The sequence below is a fragment of the Emys orbicularis genome, chromosome 4 (genome assembly GCF_028017835.1).
Source record: "Emys orbicularis isolate rEmyOrb1 chromosome 4, rEmyOrb1.hap1, whole genome shotgun sequence".
NCBI classification, from domain to species: domain Eukaryota; kingdom Metazoa; phylum Chordata; order Testudines; family Emydidae; genus Emys; species Emys orbicularis.
Genome location: NC_088686.1, coordinates 108,822,126 through 108,840,468, shown reverse-complemented (window position 1 = coordinate 108,840,468; position 18,343 = coordinate 108,822,126). Strand labels below are relative to the sequence as shown.

At 47.0% G+C, this 18,343-nt stretch overlaps 1 protein-coding gene across 1 annotated transcript in view; it reads right to left on the bottom strand.

Annotated features, from left to right (window-relative positions):
* Window positions 1–461: 461 nt before the first annotated feature.
* LOC135878773 (SITS-binding protein-like) overlaps window positions 462–18,343 on the bottom strand; it is a 69,139-nt gene continuing 51,257 nt past the window's right edge. Inside the window, exon 10 of the mRNA XM_065404520.1 lies at window positions 462–635. Coding sequence (XP_065260592.1) covers window positions 462–635 — 174 coding nt within the window. The remainder of the gene's footprint in view (window positions 636–18,343) is intronic.

Sequence of the window (18,343 nt, the reverse complement as noted above, 5' to 3'; positions counted from 1 at the left end):
CAGCCAGTCCTGCTGTCTGTCCATACCTGGCTCTGTTAGAGCTTCCTCTTTACTTTAATGATTTTTTCCCCAAACAGGGGAATATTTCCAGTAGACATTGAATCCATCTGCTTTCTCATTACCCTGTGACTTTGAGGGTGTCTCTCTTTCACTACTAGGTAATCAGACACATTCCTGGTAGATAACACACAGGATAGGGTCAGATGAACCTGGATGATCTCAGTAGATGTGTTGCATGTGCACATGGGGTATTTTTTGTACCAGAGCTCCTGCAGTATTTCACTATTTTAGAATGGTAGCAAATCACAGTAACAGATTTAAACACTTGTATAAAAAAAGGGAAAAAAAAGAAAAAGAGTTCCTGGAAAAGCACAAATGCCTGAAAAGGAAGAGAGCATGTCTTGTCAGCATCGCTCTTCTGAGAATAGGTGAATCTTTTGAGAACTGGGACAGCCTGGAATCTAGGAGGCTTTTACAAAAACTGGCACCTCCCCAAGACTGACTGAGTAGTTCCTGATTAAGGTTCCTCCATCAAACACCTGGGCGGTGTTGGTGTCCATCCATATGTGGCCTTCCCCAGGCAGGTAGATGTCTCTCTGAACTCGCCCTTGTTCTGTAATTGGGGCAATCAGTACCTGCATTTAAAGGAAGCACAGCATTCAGCAGGGCTAGGTAGAATTTACCGCAGCAAATCTAAGCAAACCAAGGGCCAGATTCAGACAAGTGCAACTGAATGGAAATCCATACAGTCTTACATAAGTTCTGAATGAGTTGCATCCACTATGACAAGGCCAAAATTTGACCCACAGACATTTCTCATGCAGACCTGACAGACCAAGAGATTGATTAGCACCAGCCAGAACCTTAGGGTATGTGCCCCACTTGGCTCTCTACACACCCAAGCAGTGCTTCCCCTGTCTACACTGCTATTTTTAAAGTGTCATTCCCTGCTGCCTCCCCTCCACCACAGCCTTTCCCTGCCACAGGTAGCTACACACCATAGTGTGGATGCAGCCTGATCTTCCCTGCTGCATGTAGCTACGCATACCCTACACGCCGCTGCAACTCATGTGCAGTGTATACATAACCTCACTGTCTCACCTAGGGGCCCCACCCAACTGTCTCACCCCACCCCATTGTGTCAAGTGACAGTCTATTGCATGAGCGCTCTGCAAAAGAGATGTCTGTATACATGTAGATAATAGAGCCGGTTGAAAATTTTCCAGTGTAAGTTTAACACCGAAAAATGCTGATTTGATGGAGTCCAAACGTTCCGCAGGAAGGTGTCAGTTCTGTCTAAACTTTCGACAGAAACCAGCCAGCCTGCTTGGTTTTCTGCCAGCCCACTAGATGGCTGGTGGGGGAAGCTCACAGGCTCCCTGGGATTCCAGAATCACTGGCTCCCCAGGTGATTGGCTCCACGAGGTGTCTGCGTGATGCGTGGGTGGGCTGCCAGGCTCCTGTGCTCCCACCTGATGGGTGGTTGGGCTGGCCAGCTCCCTAGACGGCCCAGCTCCCTGGAATTTTGTGAAAATTTCTGTTCCACAGGAAACTTTCTACTTTTTGTTCCAATTCATAATGATTTCCCCCCGAGAAATTGCCCACTAAATGAAAATTCCTGTTTCCAGCCACCTCTAGTAGAGAGTTAATAGAAAAGGTGCCAGTAGACCACACTCAAAAATATGCAGCATTGTTCATAGGTTTTTCAGGAAAAATAAAACATGGCATGCACTGCAAATGGTTCCTGGTATGCAGTTTTTTACATGGAGCTCTTATCAGCCCCTGACCTGAAGAGCTTGCATCCTAATAGACAAGGCGGACAAAGGGAGAGAGAAAGGGAATGTTGTTATTCCATTTTACTGATGGGGAAAAAGTGACAGAGATTAGATTATTTTCTAGTGGGTCCCTTCTGGCCTTAAACTCTATGACATTAAATGACTTGTTTAGGTCACACACTGAGTGCAGCTTGGCCAGACCCAGGGATCTGGCTCAAAGTTTGCTCAATAGCTTAGATTTTGTTATTTATTATCACCTCATATATTTCCGGCATAATAAGAATAAATAGTAATAATTAATAATAAAGGCTGAATCTTTTATTTTAATTAGGGACAAGTTTATTGATTTGGATGGGAGAATTCCCATTGACTTCAATAGGCTTTGGATCAAACCCAGAAAGCCCTGTAATCCTGCAAGGAAGGCTGCTCTCATGCTATATTAGGAGCATATTAGGAGCATTTACATCAAAATTAATGGCCAAGACCACATTAAATTGCACCCTGCACCAATGTGTGCCCCTTCTATTGCTAGGTGATTAGTGATGCCTAGTCTAGATTAGAATCAACAATGTACCACATAAGAACATAAGAACGGCCGTACCGGGTCAGACCAAAGGTCCATCTAGCCCAGTATCCTGTCTACCGACAGTGGCCAATGCCAGGTGCCCCAGAGGGAGTGATTACTATGGTATCTAGGCACTAATTAAAAAACGCGTATAATATTTTTTCCATAATGGACTCTACAATTCTCCTTTAGCCACAGTTGCTTAGTGTATGACTTTCCCCCAGCTCATTTTCTGTTCTCTTCTTTTCTCTATCCAGAAGAGCTGATCTTAAACTGCTACAATTAGTCCACAGTGGTGCAGGCTGCATGATTTACCTGGAAAATCTGTTGGTTGGTAACTGTTATTATATAGCAATCATATAGTATTAATACTCTGGTTGACTATTCCTTGGACTCAGTGTGAGTCTTTTCTGTAATGGCTCAGGAAACACTGAAACTGGGATTTGCAAAAGAGCCTCAGGGAGTTAAAGCTCCCTGCTCCCACTGAAATTCTGCCTTTAGCTTTGTCTTCACTACCCGCCGATCCGGCGGGTAGCAATCGGTTTTTCGGGGATCGACTTACCGCGTCTAGTGAAGACGCGGTAAAATCGATCCCTGATCGCTCTGCCGTCGACTCCGGAAATCCACCTCGGCAGGAGGCGGCAGCGGAGGCGGCGGCAGCGCGGCAGCGGTCGACTTTCCCGCGTCCTCACCGCTAGGTAAGCCGACCTAAAATACGCAACTTCAGCTACGGTATTCACGTAGCTGAAGTTGCGTATCTTAGGTCGGACCCCCGCTGCAGTGTAGACCTAGCCTCTGTCTTCACTGCATAGTTAATCCAGGTGATTGGCACCCGGGTTCAGGGCCGCCCAGAGGATTCAGGGGGCCTGAGGCAAAGCGATTTCGGGGGCCCCTTCCATACAAAAAAGTTGCATGCTATAGAATACTATATTCTCGTGGGGGCCCCTGGGGGCCCAGGGCAAATTGCCCCACTTGCCCACCCCTCTGGGCGGCCCTGCCCGGGTTAGCCTAGCCCAGGTTACTGTGTGCACAGCAGAGCCCTACCTGCGTATCTGTGTGCTCACTGTTCTGCACTCACCTGTGTGTGTCTGGTTCTTTGTGCTGAAATGCTCTAGGGTTCTTTCCCAGTCCATTGTGTCAATTGCATGAGAACTTGTGTCCTTTGAGGGGAATTGTGGGAAGGGCATTGGAGGACTATCAAGCACTTGAATGATTTTGTCTGCATCCTCACTGCAAAGTGGTGGGTTCAAGTTTAAGTGGAGTTTGGGATCTAACCCGTAACCCCAGTTGTGTAAACTAGGCCAGGCTTAAAGCACCTCCAAATCTGGGTCAGAGGTTTTTCTGTGTGGATGGTAGGGGTGTTTGAGCTAAAACCTGGGTAAGAGCCCAGGTTAACTCTGCAGCGAAGACAGTTTTTCTGGAATTTAGATACCTAACTTCCTATATTCCTTTAAAAATCCAAGCCTGATGCCTTCTTGTGTGGATAATTGCTTTAGATAAAAAAACCCAACAGAGTTAACCCCCAATTAAATGATTCTCACTCTGAGAGCTGGAGTAACCTTGTGTCCTCTAAAAATAGCCCAGCAGCCAGCCTCTCCAGTATGGCTCCTTCATGATAATCCACAATTTCCAGGGAATTTTAAAGTTTTTTTTTTAATTTATGGGAAAAGAACAGTTTTTAAAAAGATTCAAAGCTTTAGTTGATGGATGCATCCTTATGTCTTTTTTCCCTTCTGAAAAATAAATGGCAAATTCCAAGCTCTTGAAAATATTTATCACTGAGAAATTATTTCACTTCAGAAACTGGAAAAGGATTTCAGAAACCTACATAAGTTTCCAAAAAAATGCTTTGCCTTTTGTAGGGAAGAGCCAGCTGGTTTTGCCTAATTTTGAACCCACTAACACTGTGGTTTTTATTCAAACTTAAATGTTACTAGATCTATGTGCCTCTTAGGAGAGACTGAAAAAGCAAGGGGAAATGAGAGCTAAAGATGCTAATGAGAAAAAAACACTATTAAAAACAATTAACATTCTATAAAAGGCCACTTACAGATGAAGTGACCACACATACTAAATAAAAAACGGGAGTTTTTTGTGGTGACATTTTTAAGCTTGTGAAATACTCATGCAAAAGTGCACTTAAAAAAAAAAACAAAAAAACTGTGCTGGTGTTATCCTGACAGCTGCTGGATCAACAGCCACATGGGCAGAGTGAAAGATTTTTTTTCTTCCGGTATCTCAGTAAGTTTATCATGAAAAATGGAACAAGTGCCATTAACATTCACGTTGAGCTAAGAAACAGCTTTGATAGTGCCTATGCTCCTTTGGCTTTTCTCTTTATGCCAAACACTGTTTATCACACTCAACACTTGTTCCACTGGGACTGTGTGTTCCCAGTAAGCCCAATGCAAATTTTACTCAACATAATAATACATTGTGAACGAATATTTTGTAAAAAGCGACAAAGAGTCCTGTCAAGTATCAGAGGGGTAGCCATGTTAGTCTGGATCTGTAAAAAGCAACAGAGAGTCCTGTGGCACCTTTAAGGCTAACAGATGTATTGGAGCATAAGCTTTCGTGGGTGAATACTCACTTTGTCAATATCCACTTTGCCTCTGGAAATTTCCATTACATGCGTCTGACGAAGTGGGTATTCACCCACGAAAGCTTATGCTCCAATACATCTGTTAGTCTTAAAGGTGCCAAAAGAGTCCTGTGGCACCTTATAGACAAACAGAAGTATTGGAACATAAGCTTTCGTGGGTGAATACCCACTTCGTCAGACGCATGTGATAAAATATTTTGTAGTTAAAAAAAAAGGGGGGGGGGTTTGACTGATAAAATGACCCAAACGGGCATTTTAGAGCATCCAGAAAGAAGTTCTCAGGACATGAGAAAATTATGGTAAACTAGAAAGACAAGAACAACGAGGAGTCCGGTGGCATTTTAAGGACTAACAGATTTATTTGGGCATCTGAAGAAGTGGTTTTTTACCCACGAAAGCTTATGCCCAAATAAATCTGTTAGTCTTTAAGGTGCCACCAGACTCCTCATTGTTTTTGTGGATACAGACTAACATGGCTACCCCTCTGATATTAGAAAGACAGGGGGTGAGTTAGTATCTTTTATTGGACCAATTTATATTGGTGAAAGGGACAACAGAAGTTGGTGCAATAAAAGATATTACCTGACTCACCTTGTCTGTCTCATATCCTGGCACCAGCGCAGCTACAACAACACTGCAAACAAAATGGTAAACCTGGACTGTTTTGGTAAAACCAGGTCATATGGTCACTTTACTCACTGGTGCCTGCTGAGCTTTCAGCTATGGTTCTTCTAGCCATTATTATGTGGAAGATTAGATGGCTGGGACTGGGTTAAAATAATGTTTGCCTGTTCCAATCATAGGCTGGTGACATTTAATTTTCACCATAGATTATTATTATCCTTATTTATTGTTGGTAATATGGTAGCACTTAGGAGCCCTAGTCATGGATCCCCTTGTACTAGATGCTGAACAAACACACACAGAATTAAGACAGTCCCTGGCCCAAAGAGTTGATAATCTAAATATGAAACAAGAGACAACAGGTGGAGACAGGAGTATAAGGTTTATCTATCCCTGTGGCGGGTTTTGTACCTCATCAACCCCTTTGATTCAAGGGGGGGAGGGGGCGAGGTTAACCCCACCTCCCTGCGTCTATGTCAGTCTTACTACTTCCCCGGTAGTCAGGGCTGTATGGCCTAATGGCCAGAGTCTCTCAAATCCACCTCCCCAGGTGGGATAGCACGGCCTAATGGCCGGAGTCCCTCTAGTGCGCTCCTAAAGCAGCGGGGCCCAATGGCCAAAGTCTCTCTACACCCTCTTCCCCTGGTGGGATAGCGCAGCCTAGCAGCCAGAGTCTCTATAGTGCGCTCCTAAGGCAGCATGGCCTAATGGCCACAGTCTCTCTACATTCTTCTCCCCTCAGGCGATAGCGTGGCCCAGCAGCCGGAGTTCATCTACCTCCTTTGGGGTGAGAGAGAGGGGTTGGTGAACTATGTCAACCCCCAAAGGGGGAGGGGGATTAGAGACCTCTGGTAGGGGAGTCCGGGCCCACCCGCCTTCACCGGGCTCTGACCCAGGGCCCTGTCAGTGATGGCATGATCCGCCATGGGTCAGTGGGGAATCCTACTGCAACACGCTGCCCTCAGAGGGGTGGGAGATACCACTCCCTTCCCTTCCCTGGGTCACTGCCTACCAGTCCTCCAAACATAGCAGTCCTTGTGGCATCAGGGTATCCAGGTTCCTCAGCACCCGATGCTCCCTGGGGTTCCCACAGCTGCCAGTCTCTGGGCCTGCTTCCTGGCTCCTCAGCTCCCTCCTGTAAGGGTTGCAACTACTCCTGGGCTGGAGCTTCTGCTGGGCGTCCTCCTTCCCCAGCCGCCAGCCCTGACTGAGCGGTTCTGCAGGCTTTTATGCTTGACTCCCGGTTGGAGCATGCCCAGCAGAGCCTCAGGGGCGTGGCTTCCTCTGCCAGCAGGGAAGGGTTAACTCTCTCAGTCCCAGTGTGGGGCCAGTCCGCCCCGTCACAATCCCCCAAAAGATTACTATCATTGTTTCCCTCTCATTTTTGAAAAACTGTGGAAGGCGTTTCCAAATAGTGTGGCACTGTGGAGAAAGTGTAAATTTCTAGAGAAATAACAGATTATACCTAGGATCATATGATGGCTGCCTCTTCTACGTACGCCATGAGCATCACTGCGATATCTGAGCACCTTTCTGGTTTTCTATTCCATATGGTTATGAGCTGGTCAAATAATTCGCTGCAAATAATATTCATTGTGAATTTGGGCTATTTTCCCATCAAATAGTTATTCACAAATAAATTATTTCATTAGCTGGCCAGCTCTGTGTAATGCTTTTGACACTGTTATGTTTACTTTTAATACTGAAGCATGTTTAATACACAGGGATGGCAACATCTTTTAGCTTTCCTTCCTCTTGCATTTCCCTCCATTGACATGCTGACTTCACACTTTCTTATGCCCTTAAAGATGCAGTACCACAATTTGTTGCAGTGCTATCAAGTGCCAGTACACCAAATATTTTCCAGTGTATCAATGCAGCAGCCACAGTCTCTGTGTTCTCTTCCTGTGTCTTCACAGTGAATTTAAATATGCATGTAGGAAAGGATTTACAATGGGCGAGATCCTGCTCCCATTTAAAATCAATGGATGTTTGGTTATGAATTTTAATAGGATGAGGATTGGGCCCAAAAGCAGGGACATTCTCCCTAATCCAATGTCGCTGATGATGCAAAGCTCAAGGAAATCAGTCAAGCAACAATTTTTCAGCCTTACCAAAATGGCAGTTTGTACTTTGCCTCGGAGAAGTTGCTTATAGTGATGGAAGACGGTCAAAGATTCAGTTCAGTTAAATGTCCTATGATTTGGATTCCTCTCTGCATTAGTGGTTGGACATTTCAGAACAGTTTTGTGCATGTCCCAGTACTCCCTGGTACTGAAGGTACCAGAAATTGCACAAGAATGGCCTTTTTTTTTTTTTTGCTGTACTTTAGTACTTACAGCCCTAACGAGCTAGACTGCATGAAAGTATAAAATAATAATATCCAACCTCTTTCTGAGCTCATAAAAAGTTTGGCTCAGGTTTGCTTTGAATTGTGGAATAGGCTTATGCTTGCATCAGTTCTGATTTCATCAGACCCACTAGAGATTGATTGCAGTATTTGCCTAGAGCACACTCAATTGTACCTTATTTTAGGAGCTGAACTTTCAGCAAAACTTTGGCTCTCCACCTTTTAGGAGAAGGTCTGAGGTTGTTCTGATCTTTGCTCTTGAGCTTGTGGTATCTTAAAAAAGAATCTTTTCCTGCTAATGCAGATCACATTACTGTACTGGAACTGTCCGATTCAATTGCACAGGAGATTTTTCAATTCAAGGGGTTTTCGGGAAGGAAATATGTTTTAGATTGCTTGTGATTGTAACTAATCTTCAACACTGCAGCCAAAATTCCAGACCTTTGTTATTGTAGAAATGTTTTCTGTGAAGTTTATCATTCAAGAACATTTTCCATGGTCAACCCGGGTTTGCAATCGGGACATTCTTCTTCCCAAATTATTGGGAAAACAAGGGATATGAGACAATTTAAATGAATAACTAAACATACAGGTCACAGGATGCTAGGATTAACTCACCACATTTTGTGAGAGATGCCATGGAATCTTTAATGACCACAAGTGGTCAGGGTCCTGCTCTTTCCTCTAATCAAAAAGACTGTTACTCCAGCCGCACGGGGGAACATCTTGCTGGGGCACTGGTCCAGTACAAAAATCACATGGCCCCCTACTGAAAATGGGAGCTTTATCATTGATTTGTGTGTCAACAGGATTGGGCTTGCAGTGTTGGAACTCACCTGTCAGAAATAGGCGGTGGAGTATGGGGTGCCTGTTTCATCCAGTTTGACCTCCCATCCCCAGAGTCCTTCTGTGAACTGTTGGAGCTGAGCCCTGGCATAATTCCCAGACTGCTGATATATGATAGTCAGCCCCGACGCAGCCAGAAAAGCCCACCTAGCCCAGAGATTTCAAGATCAAATAATAAACACAGATAATAAAATATGTTTTCAATTTAAATGTTTATACTTCTCTCCCTGACACACATGTGTTGTTCTCCTTTCACCCAGGCACCCAGACAGCAACTGGAGCTGGGGCAAGCTGCATTCTAACTCACTTTGCTCTGCTGGTTGTTTAACCCCTCAGCTACTGGTGACTGCTTTGCTGCTAGTGGTGTCAAGGGACTATCAGGAAATGGCCCAGTGCCTCTGGCAATGCAAGCTGGTGCTGTCACTCAGATTCATCCCCGCATGCCTAACAGCACAGTGTGTGCCATCATACAGATGCAGTTTGACAGTGCAGTGAGTGACATTGGCTATCCTCAGTCTAGCACATCTGGCAGCCACCGGGGTGCTGGTTCCCAGGTGTTCTCAGCAGCACAATGGGCACCAAGCCTAGACTCAGTCTGGCACATGTAGCAGCATAGTACGAATGTGGACCAGGTAAGTCTGGCGGCACAGCAGATGGAGTTATGCAGATGCACATCTGACAGCGTTGTGGGAGACATCACACATATGCAGGTCAGCATGTCCAGCAGGAACCATTACCCAAATAAGTTAGCTGTCTGGCAGTACAATGAGGGACATTGCCTGGAAACAGCTTGGTCCAGTAGCGGTGTCCAGCAGCAAAGCAAGTGGCATCACCCAGAGACAGACCATGTCCATGAGGTGCCATCAGCCAAATGAACCCAATAGATCTGGTAGAAAAGTGGGTGGCATTGCTCAAAAACAGCTTGGCCTGTCCAGTTGGCATAGCTGGCAACTTACCCAGATCTAGCCCTGCACATTTGGCAGCACTGTGGATATTGTCACCCAAATGCATCTTAACACACTGACCATTGCAGGTGTCTCCCAGGTATACTGAGAAGGTGCTGGTGCACAGTGAGTGGCATTGCCAGATGTCGCTCGACATGTCCGGCAAAGCAGCGAGTTCCATTGCTCAGGTGCAGCCCAGCACGCTTGGCAGGACAGATGAAGCCCTGACCTGGACACAATCTCTCTGTCCTGTGGCACAGTGAATCATAGACTCATAGACTTTAAGGTCAGAAGGGACCATTATGATCATCTAGTCTGACCTCCTGCACAACACAGGCCACAGAATCTCACCCACCCACTCCTGTATCAAACCTATGTCTGAGCCATTGAAGTCCTCAAATCATGGTTTAAAGACTTCAAGGTGCAGAGAATCTTCCAGCAAGTGACCTGTGCCCCACATTGCAGAGGAAGGTGAAAACCCTCCAGGGCCTCTGCCAATCTGCCCTGGAGGAAAATTCCTTCCCGACCCCAATGAGTGCCATTATGTTCAGTAGCAATCCATTTGTTGAAACTAACTCTGAATCTGTAGCAGCTGAGGCTTTAAGGTTGTTCCTGGGCAACTCACTAGGGCACCAGTGAACCTGGGACCTAAGGGCTGGACAGGGTGCCTGTGGGTGGAAGGCCACATGTGGAAACATCTGGCTCTCCAAAGAATGCCATTTTTTAAAGCTGTCTTCTGGGCTTTGATCTTGCATACTGAAATTTCCCCACCCAGAATGGGAGAGAGGAGATTTGTGGGGGGAGAAGAGGTGGCGCTCTTCGAACCAAAATCCTGGATCCACTCCTTGTTAATTATATCTAATACAGTAGGGCCTGGAAGTCCCAATCAAAATCAGGGCCCCATTGTGCAAGATGCTGCACACACACGTAGTGAGAGAGTCCCTGCCCTGAAAAACAGACAGATAATCTAAATATTATTATTAGTTACTATTTGTATTGCCATAGTGCCTTGGAGACCTAGTCATGGACCAGGGCACCATTGTGCTAGGTGCTGTACAGGCACAGAACACAAAGACAGTCTCTGCCCCAAGAAGTTTACAATCTAAGCATAAGACATGAGATGACAGACGGATACAGACAGACGGGGGAGTACAATGAGACAATATTGAGGCAGTGGTCTCAGCACATCAGCGGCCCAACCATTGTCATGTTTTTTTGGAGGCATCATGAGAAAGGAGAGATTTAAGGAAGAATTTGAAAGTAGATAATGAAGTAGCTTTGGGAATGTCTATGGGGAATGCCTCCCAAGCGTGAGGGGCAGCACGAGAGAAAGCACGAAGGAGTTTGTTTGAAAATTTAACAAGTGGGCAATGGGGCCAATTGGAGGCAGGAGTCTATGTCTTAATACTGAATGGGAAATGATAGGTAGGATAGGGACAGGCTAGGAAGGCCTAAACAAATAGACAAGGCAGAAAAAGGTGGGGAAAAGGAACCATTATCATTTTACCTATAGAGGCACGGAAAAAGACATGGGGACTTGCCCAAGGTCACACAAGAACTATGTTGCAGAGCTAGGAACTGAACCGGTCTCCTGAATACTGGTGCAGAAGCTTAACCACAAGATCATTCTTCCTCAAATGATCTAGTGTAGATTCAAAATCCAGCTCCGATGTCAAAGGGAATTGGATTCAGTGTTCATTTTTGGCCCATTATAGAGGAAAAACTTGAGCTGAAAACTCTGACGCACATACAAATCTGGCATTATGGTTTGTGTCCGACTCTGCCAAGGAGGCAAACTCTCGTGCCTCATAGCCAGAGGTAAACTGGGAGGGAACAGGAATATGTGCATGGGGCAAAGATTGCAGCTGCAGGGTTGATTCTTTGTGTCATAAGTAGAAAAAGTAAAGCTAAAAGATGGAATGTGGCCATGCTGAGCAACTTGCTGTTTGTCCTGCTCTGCCAAAGATAGAGAAATCTCCCCAAAATGGAGTGGAGATTAAGTAAAAATCAGCTTTCAGGCAGTTCTACTTGTGCAGCAACCTGTGACTGGTTCACGGTCACAATGACTTTGGCAGTATTGCTTGGATGATATTTCCAAAGGATGAAAAGGACAAGGCAATGAAAATGGTTAGATGAATGGAGAGCTCTCCATATGAGGACAGACTGAAAATATTGGGACTGCTGGCTTTGGAGAGCAGACAAAGCATATGGTATAGGAAATATCTCATGGTACTGAGCAGTAAATCAGAAGCAGAAAACCACGTAGGGGCTACATTAGGGATAGGCAAAATGAGAGATATCCCAAAGTGCAGCTGTGCGAGTGCAGGAGAAGAGGGATAACGAATGCTTGCCACAAGCCTATCAAAAGACACAGAAATGTACTTGCTATACTTAAAGAGTTTGCTCCATCACACATGCTAAAATTGCTCATCTCTGACATACATTATCCTGTATCATCACTTGAACATGACCCATGTGCACGCGTGTGTGCGCACACAAAGCCTGATTTTAAAAATAGTCTCAATTTTGGCAAACACACTTATCTAACCCAAATTACTTGTGCTTACAATTAACTGCAGGTCCAAATGCTAGTATCTGATACCAAGATTTTTAAAAGAGACTAGTGATATTTGGGTGCTCAGCTTGAGACCTCTTGAAAGGATGTGATTTTCAGAGGGCAAACATAGGGCTGGATTAAGGCATAGGCACAATAGGGCCACACATAGGGTCCCAGCTCCTGGAGTCATGTGATTTCAGATTCTAAACTTTTATTTAAAAAAAAAAAAATCTCTAGCCCTTATGGTTGTAACGAAAAACTTGAAAATTGGCCCTAGTGATGTCTGCCCGAGTCTGCAGAGAGCCTGAAATAATGACTCAGAGATGTGAACTGCCCTATGTATCTCAAAGGCGTGTGAACTCTGAGGTCCAATGTCCTGATGGTCCCTGCCAACACCACCCCAGCAGAAGACTCTGTTTGTGTGAGGTGGCAGGAGAAAAGTGTAGTAGGCCTGGCCCACCCACCCAAGCAGATACACTTCAGCTGCTAGGTTAAGTGCTGAGGGGCACCCTCCTGCCGCTTTAGAGGGAAGAAGTAATCCCTGCTGCTGCTTGGGAGGGGGCATGGGGGTCCCATTCTGCTGCACTAACTCTCTGGGATGGGAGGGGTCCCTGCCACCAGCCTCCACTATGGTGCAGGGGCTGTAGGGTGACCAGGTGTCTGGTTTTGGACCGGAACACCGATTGAAAAGGGATCCTGGGGGCGCCACTCAGCACCGCCGACCGGGCCATTGACTCTCTGGTTGGCGGCGCTGCACTCCGCGTGGCTGTAGGCAAATACAGCATGTTCCCCACTCCAGCTCCTACGCGTAGCAGGGGTGGGGAACCTGGGGCCTGCGGGCCGGATCCGGCCCCATGGTTAATTTAATCTGGCCTGTGGCACCCCAACACGGGGCAGGCGCTGCGAGCGCTGGCTTGCCCCATTGCAGGGGGAAGTCCTGAGTCTTCCCCCCCTCCCATGGGTCTGGAGCTGCGGTGCCGGCTCGTCTCGCTATGGAGGGAAGCCCTGAGTCTCAGCGCCCCGTTCTGGCCCCGTGGGTGACTGAGTGGCCCATGATTGATTTTTTTCTGTGGGTCAATGGCCCGTGACAGAAAAAAGGTTCCCCACCCAGGAGCCCTCACTCCCCCACTCCCCGCGCCTCAACCCAGCTCTGATTCGCCTCCCACCCTCCGAACCCCTCAGTCCCAGTCCAGAGCACCCTCCTTCACCCCAAACCCCTCATCCCAAGCCCCACCTCAGAGTTTGCACCCCCAATCCAGAGCCCTCACAACACCCCGCACCCCAACCCCTTGCCCCAGCCCAGAGCCCCTTCCCGCACTCCGAATCCCTTGGTCCCAGCTCAGAGCACCCTCCTCCACCCCAAAACCCTCATCCCCAGCCCCACATCAGAGCCAGCACCCTCACCCCCCCTGCATCCTGAATCTCTCATTTCTGGCCCCACCCTGGAACCCGCACCCCCAGCCCGGAACCCGCACCCCTAGCCCAGAGCCCGCACCCCCAGACAGAGCCCTCACCTCCTCCCGCATCCCAACCCCCTGAGCCAGCCCGGTGAAAATGAGCGAGTGAGTGAGGGTGGAGAGAGCGAGTGATGGCGGGAGGGATGGAGTAAGTGGGGGCAGGGCCTCAGAAAAGGGGCAGGGCATGGATGGGGCTTCTGAAGAAGGGTGGGGCGGGGCAAAGGTGTTCGGTTTAGTGTGAGTAGAAAATTGGCAACCCTAAGGGGCAGGGACACAATGGGTTGCATGTCCTGGTGTGCCTAGAGTCCCAAATTGCCTTAATTCATCTCTGGGTGGATGCCCAACACTTTCTGAGCCTTGGGCCACTTTAAGGTGTCTCAGATTTAGCAGTAATGCAAGGAACCTACAGGCCTGTAACCTGTGAGACACTGACCCCAGCAGTTAGCATAAGGCTTGAGTAGGGTTACCATATTTCAACAATCAAAAAAGAGGATGGGAGGAGCCCCGCCCTAGCTCCGCCCCCATCCTGCCCTAGCCCCGCCCCTGCCCCTTCCACTCCCTCCCACTTCCCGACCCCTCAGAACCCCCAACCCTCCCCCCGCTCCTTGTCCCCTGACTGTCCCCTCCTGGGACCCCTGCCCCTAACTGCCCCCCAGGACTCCACCCCCTACCTAAGCCTCCCTGCGCCTTGTCCCCTGATTGCCCCCTCCTGAGACCCTCCCCCCATCCTAACTGGCCCCCTAGGACCCTACCCCTTACCTGTCCCCTGACTGCCCCAACCCTTATCCACACCCCCACCCCCAGACAGACCCCCGGGACTCCCACGCCCCATCCAACCACTTCCCACCCCCTGACAGCCCCCCCCCCCGAACTCCCGACCCATCTAAACCTCTCTGCTCCATGTCCCCTGACTGCTCCGATCCCTCTCCCCACCCCTGCCCCCTGACAGCACCCCCCAGAACCCCCAACCCTCCCCCCGCTCCTTGTCCCCTGACTGCCCCCTCCTGGGACCCCTGCTCCTAACTGCCCTCCAGAACCCCACCCCCTACCTAAGCCTCCCTGTTCCTTGTCCCCTGACTGCCCCCTCCTGAGACCCTACCCCCTATCTGTACCCTGACTGCCCAAAACCTTATCCACACACCCACCCCCAGACAGCCCCCCCCAGAATTCCTGACCCATCCAACCCTCCCCCTGCTCCCTGTCTCTTGACTGCTCCCTCCAGAACCCCCCTGCCCCTTCTCCGACCCCCTGGCCCCCTTACCGTGCTGCTCAGAACAGCGTGTCAGGCTCCACGCGGAGCCCGACACGCTGCCGCGCTCCCCAGCGGAGCGCACAGCCCGGTCCCCGCCCCCGCAGAGCGGCGCGCTGGGCAGCGGGAGGGGAGCAGGGGGAGGAGCTCCAGACTGCCGGAGACCCGATGCGAACGTCTGGCAATCTGCGAATGCAGGGAGTGGGAGGGGGAGGAGGGGAGTGATCTCAAGCAGCAGGGGAGAGGAGGGGGAAGTGGAGGAGGGGCTCTGGCTGCCGAAGCCCGGGCGAGTGGCATGATCCAGCCGGCTGCCCTGTCAGCCGCACGCGCTCTGCATGGGGGGGGGAAATCCGGACATTTACAAATTCCCCCCGGACGCTATTTTTAACTCAGAAAAGCCAGACATGTCCGGAAGAATCCGGACGAATGGTAACCCTAGGCTTGAGGCCTATGAATTTTGGCATAGATAAATGGCCCAATGGTCACTCTTAAGTTTTGGGGAACTGGGAATAGAGTGTTTAAGGGGGAAGTTTGTATATATTGACACCGGCAACCACAGGAAGATGAGCTAACACCCAGGGCCGGCTCCAGGCACCAGCCTAGCAAGCAGGTGCCTGGGGCGGCCAATGAAGAGGGGGGCAGCACGTCCGGCCGTTCGGCGGCGGGGCCATCACTCCCTCTTGGAGCGAAGGACCTGCCGCCAAATTGCCGCTGTAGAATGAAGCGGCGGTAGAGCTGCCGCCGATCGCGGCTTTTTTTTTTTCTTTTTTTTCTGCTTGGGGCGGCAAAACGCTAGAGCCGGCCCTGCTGACACCAGCTTTTGATATTTTAGGATAGGAACATCTGTAGATGTCTGACCACAAGAGGGCCATCATGGCAACGAACTGACATATATGATGATATATATTATATATTTGAGATCATTAATATACTAACCTATAGGAGAAGGGCACCCCAACATTAGTAGGGCAAGGAAATACAAATAAGGAAGAGGGGAGAAACCCCTACTGAATATGCATTAGGCATAGTGGTGTCAGCACAGTATATTTGGGGGGAGGGATAGCTCAGTGGTTTGAGCATTAGCCTGCTTAAACCCAGGGTTGTGAGTTCAATCCTTGAGGGGGCCATTTGGGGATTTAGTTGGGGCTTGGTCCTGGGGTTGGACTAGATGACCTCCTGAGGTCCCTTCCAACCCTGATATTATAAAGGTCATATCCCAGCCTGTGTGCAGAGGGAAAGAGAGAAGTAGCCCTTGCGAGGTGCCAGGATGATGGCCACTGGTGAGGATGAGGAAGGTGATGGTGGTGAGGAAGATAATAGTTAACATTTCAGGTTGCCCTGCAAGGGATGGTGTGAGTATATGGATGTACATTCTCTATATCTCCATCTATCTTTCTGGATTAGCATGCTTGTGACTTCGCTAAATGTATTAATAAACTATTACAAAGACAGAAGGTTCCTAAAGTGTGAGTGTTGCAACTTTGCAACTGTGCACTTCGGGGTTCCCAACTGAACAGTAATTGTAATAATACTGGGCCTGATCTTGGGACAAGAACCTGTCAAACCTCAGAGTGATACCTGGGAATTCCTAAGTAATCAATATAATTAATACACAATCCATAGATCAGGCTACAAGCTGGGCACCCAAAACCAAAGCACCCCAAATCTTTAGTCACGTCTGAAAAGACCCAGATGACTGCTAGTCTCCAGAATGAAATTCACTTTTAAAAATCAGGCTTTAAAATTTCCACTGCCTATTTTAAAAACCTCAAATCAAAGCTACTTTTGGCAAAACCCTACCAAGGAACTGACACATATTGGTGTATTTTGGATTGGTTTTGAAACTGAAATCATCATTCTCTGTTTGTGACATCACAATGCACTGCTGTGGAGATTAATGTGATGTCCCAAACAGAAGATTATGATTTCGGGAATAAACTGCAAAAGAAATCTTAAACCACCATGATCCTTGGTTTTTATGCAATTTTTCTAGTAATCAAGAGTTAGAGAAGAGATAAAGAAAATATACAATATCAAAGCAGATATATATTAGAAAGAAGTTTTCCAAAGTTTTAAATGAGTCATCAATTGCTCTTTGAGCATACATTCTAGATTTAATAAGGCCGTAACTAGATGCTAAATTTCACACCATTTATATGCTAAGTGAACACTTAGTGAGTCTTAATGCAATGAAAGAGATAAATCTGCGGAGGCAGATAAACTCAAAGCTATAAAAGCCAAGATCAATGTGTGAATATTCCAAATTCGCAAAAATATTTAGACATTTAAATTAATCTCAATCTGAACAAATAAAAAAAGCTCCAGGCAACTTAATTAGATATCAACTGAGTTTGAAACTACTGGAAAATGAGTAAGAATGTTAATTGCTCTTTAATGTGCTGCAACTATCTTGTTAAATGGTAACTGGTAACATTCACTTAACATGAAATTACCTTATGGATCTAGAGGATTGTAATTTAAAATATTCTAGCTCAGATAGAACTCCTCAATATATGAACATCTTTCTAGAGGGTCAAAAATAGCCTCACGCATGTTCACCAGTCTATCTACAGGCTTTAGTGCCTTCATCAGGGCACTGACCTCAGCCTGTGTTTATACACCAGGCAATCTCAGTTTTCCTTCACATCATGACCATACTTGGGCAAAATTTTTCAGCTAATGCCTTTTTTCCAGTGAAAAAGGCATATTTGGCTACAATGTTTCATGAATTCATGTCAGTTTGCCTGAATTGTTTTGGCTGCAAAAAAATTTTTTTTTAAATCAAAATGTTTCCATGTTTTCATGCCTAAACATTTTTTGCTTCAAAGTTTTCTCTAATTTTTACTAAAAAAATCAAAAACATTTTGATTTTGTCACAACAAAATGTTTCATTCAACCCAAACTGAAATTTTTCGACATTTTGATTAGCTGAAAACTGACTCAGTGCTTTTCATTTTCAAAAACGTTAACTAATGCCAGCGAAATGTCTGAATGTTATTATTATTAACCCCACTTTACAAATTGGGAAACTGAAACAAAGGTTATGTGACATGCCCAAGACTACAGAAAGTCAGTGACAGGTTTGGGATCAGATTTTAGGAATTCCTGGCTCTCAGCTTTTTGCCTCTCATCTGCCTTTTGCATGGAAATAAAACAGAAAAATTGGCAGAAAAAAAGTAATCGGTTAAACAAACAACTGAATCTTCTATGAGTAATCAAGAAATGCATTATAAACTGGAACCCTGTGCGCTCTCTTTTCAGTAATGGAAACACACATAGATATCAGGGCATCATCCAGTGGCCAACATTGCACCTAATATTTATTTTGATTTCCAAGTTTCTATCTTTTTTTGTAAATTCTCAGCTCTTCA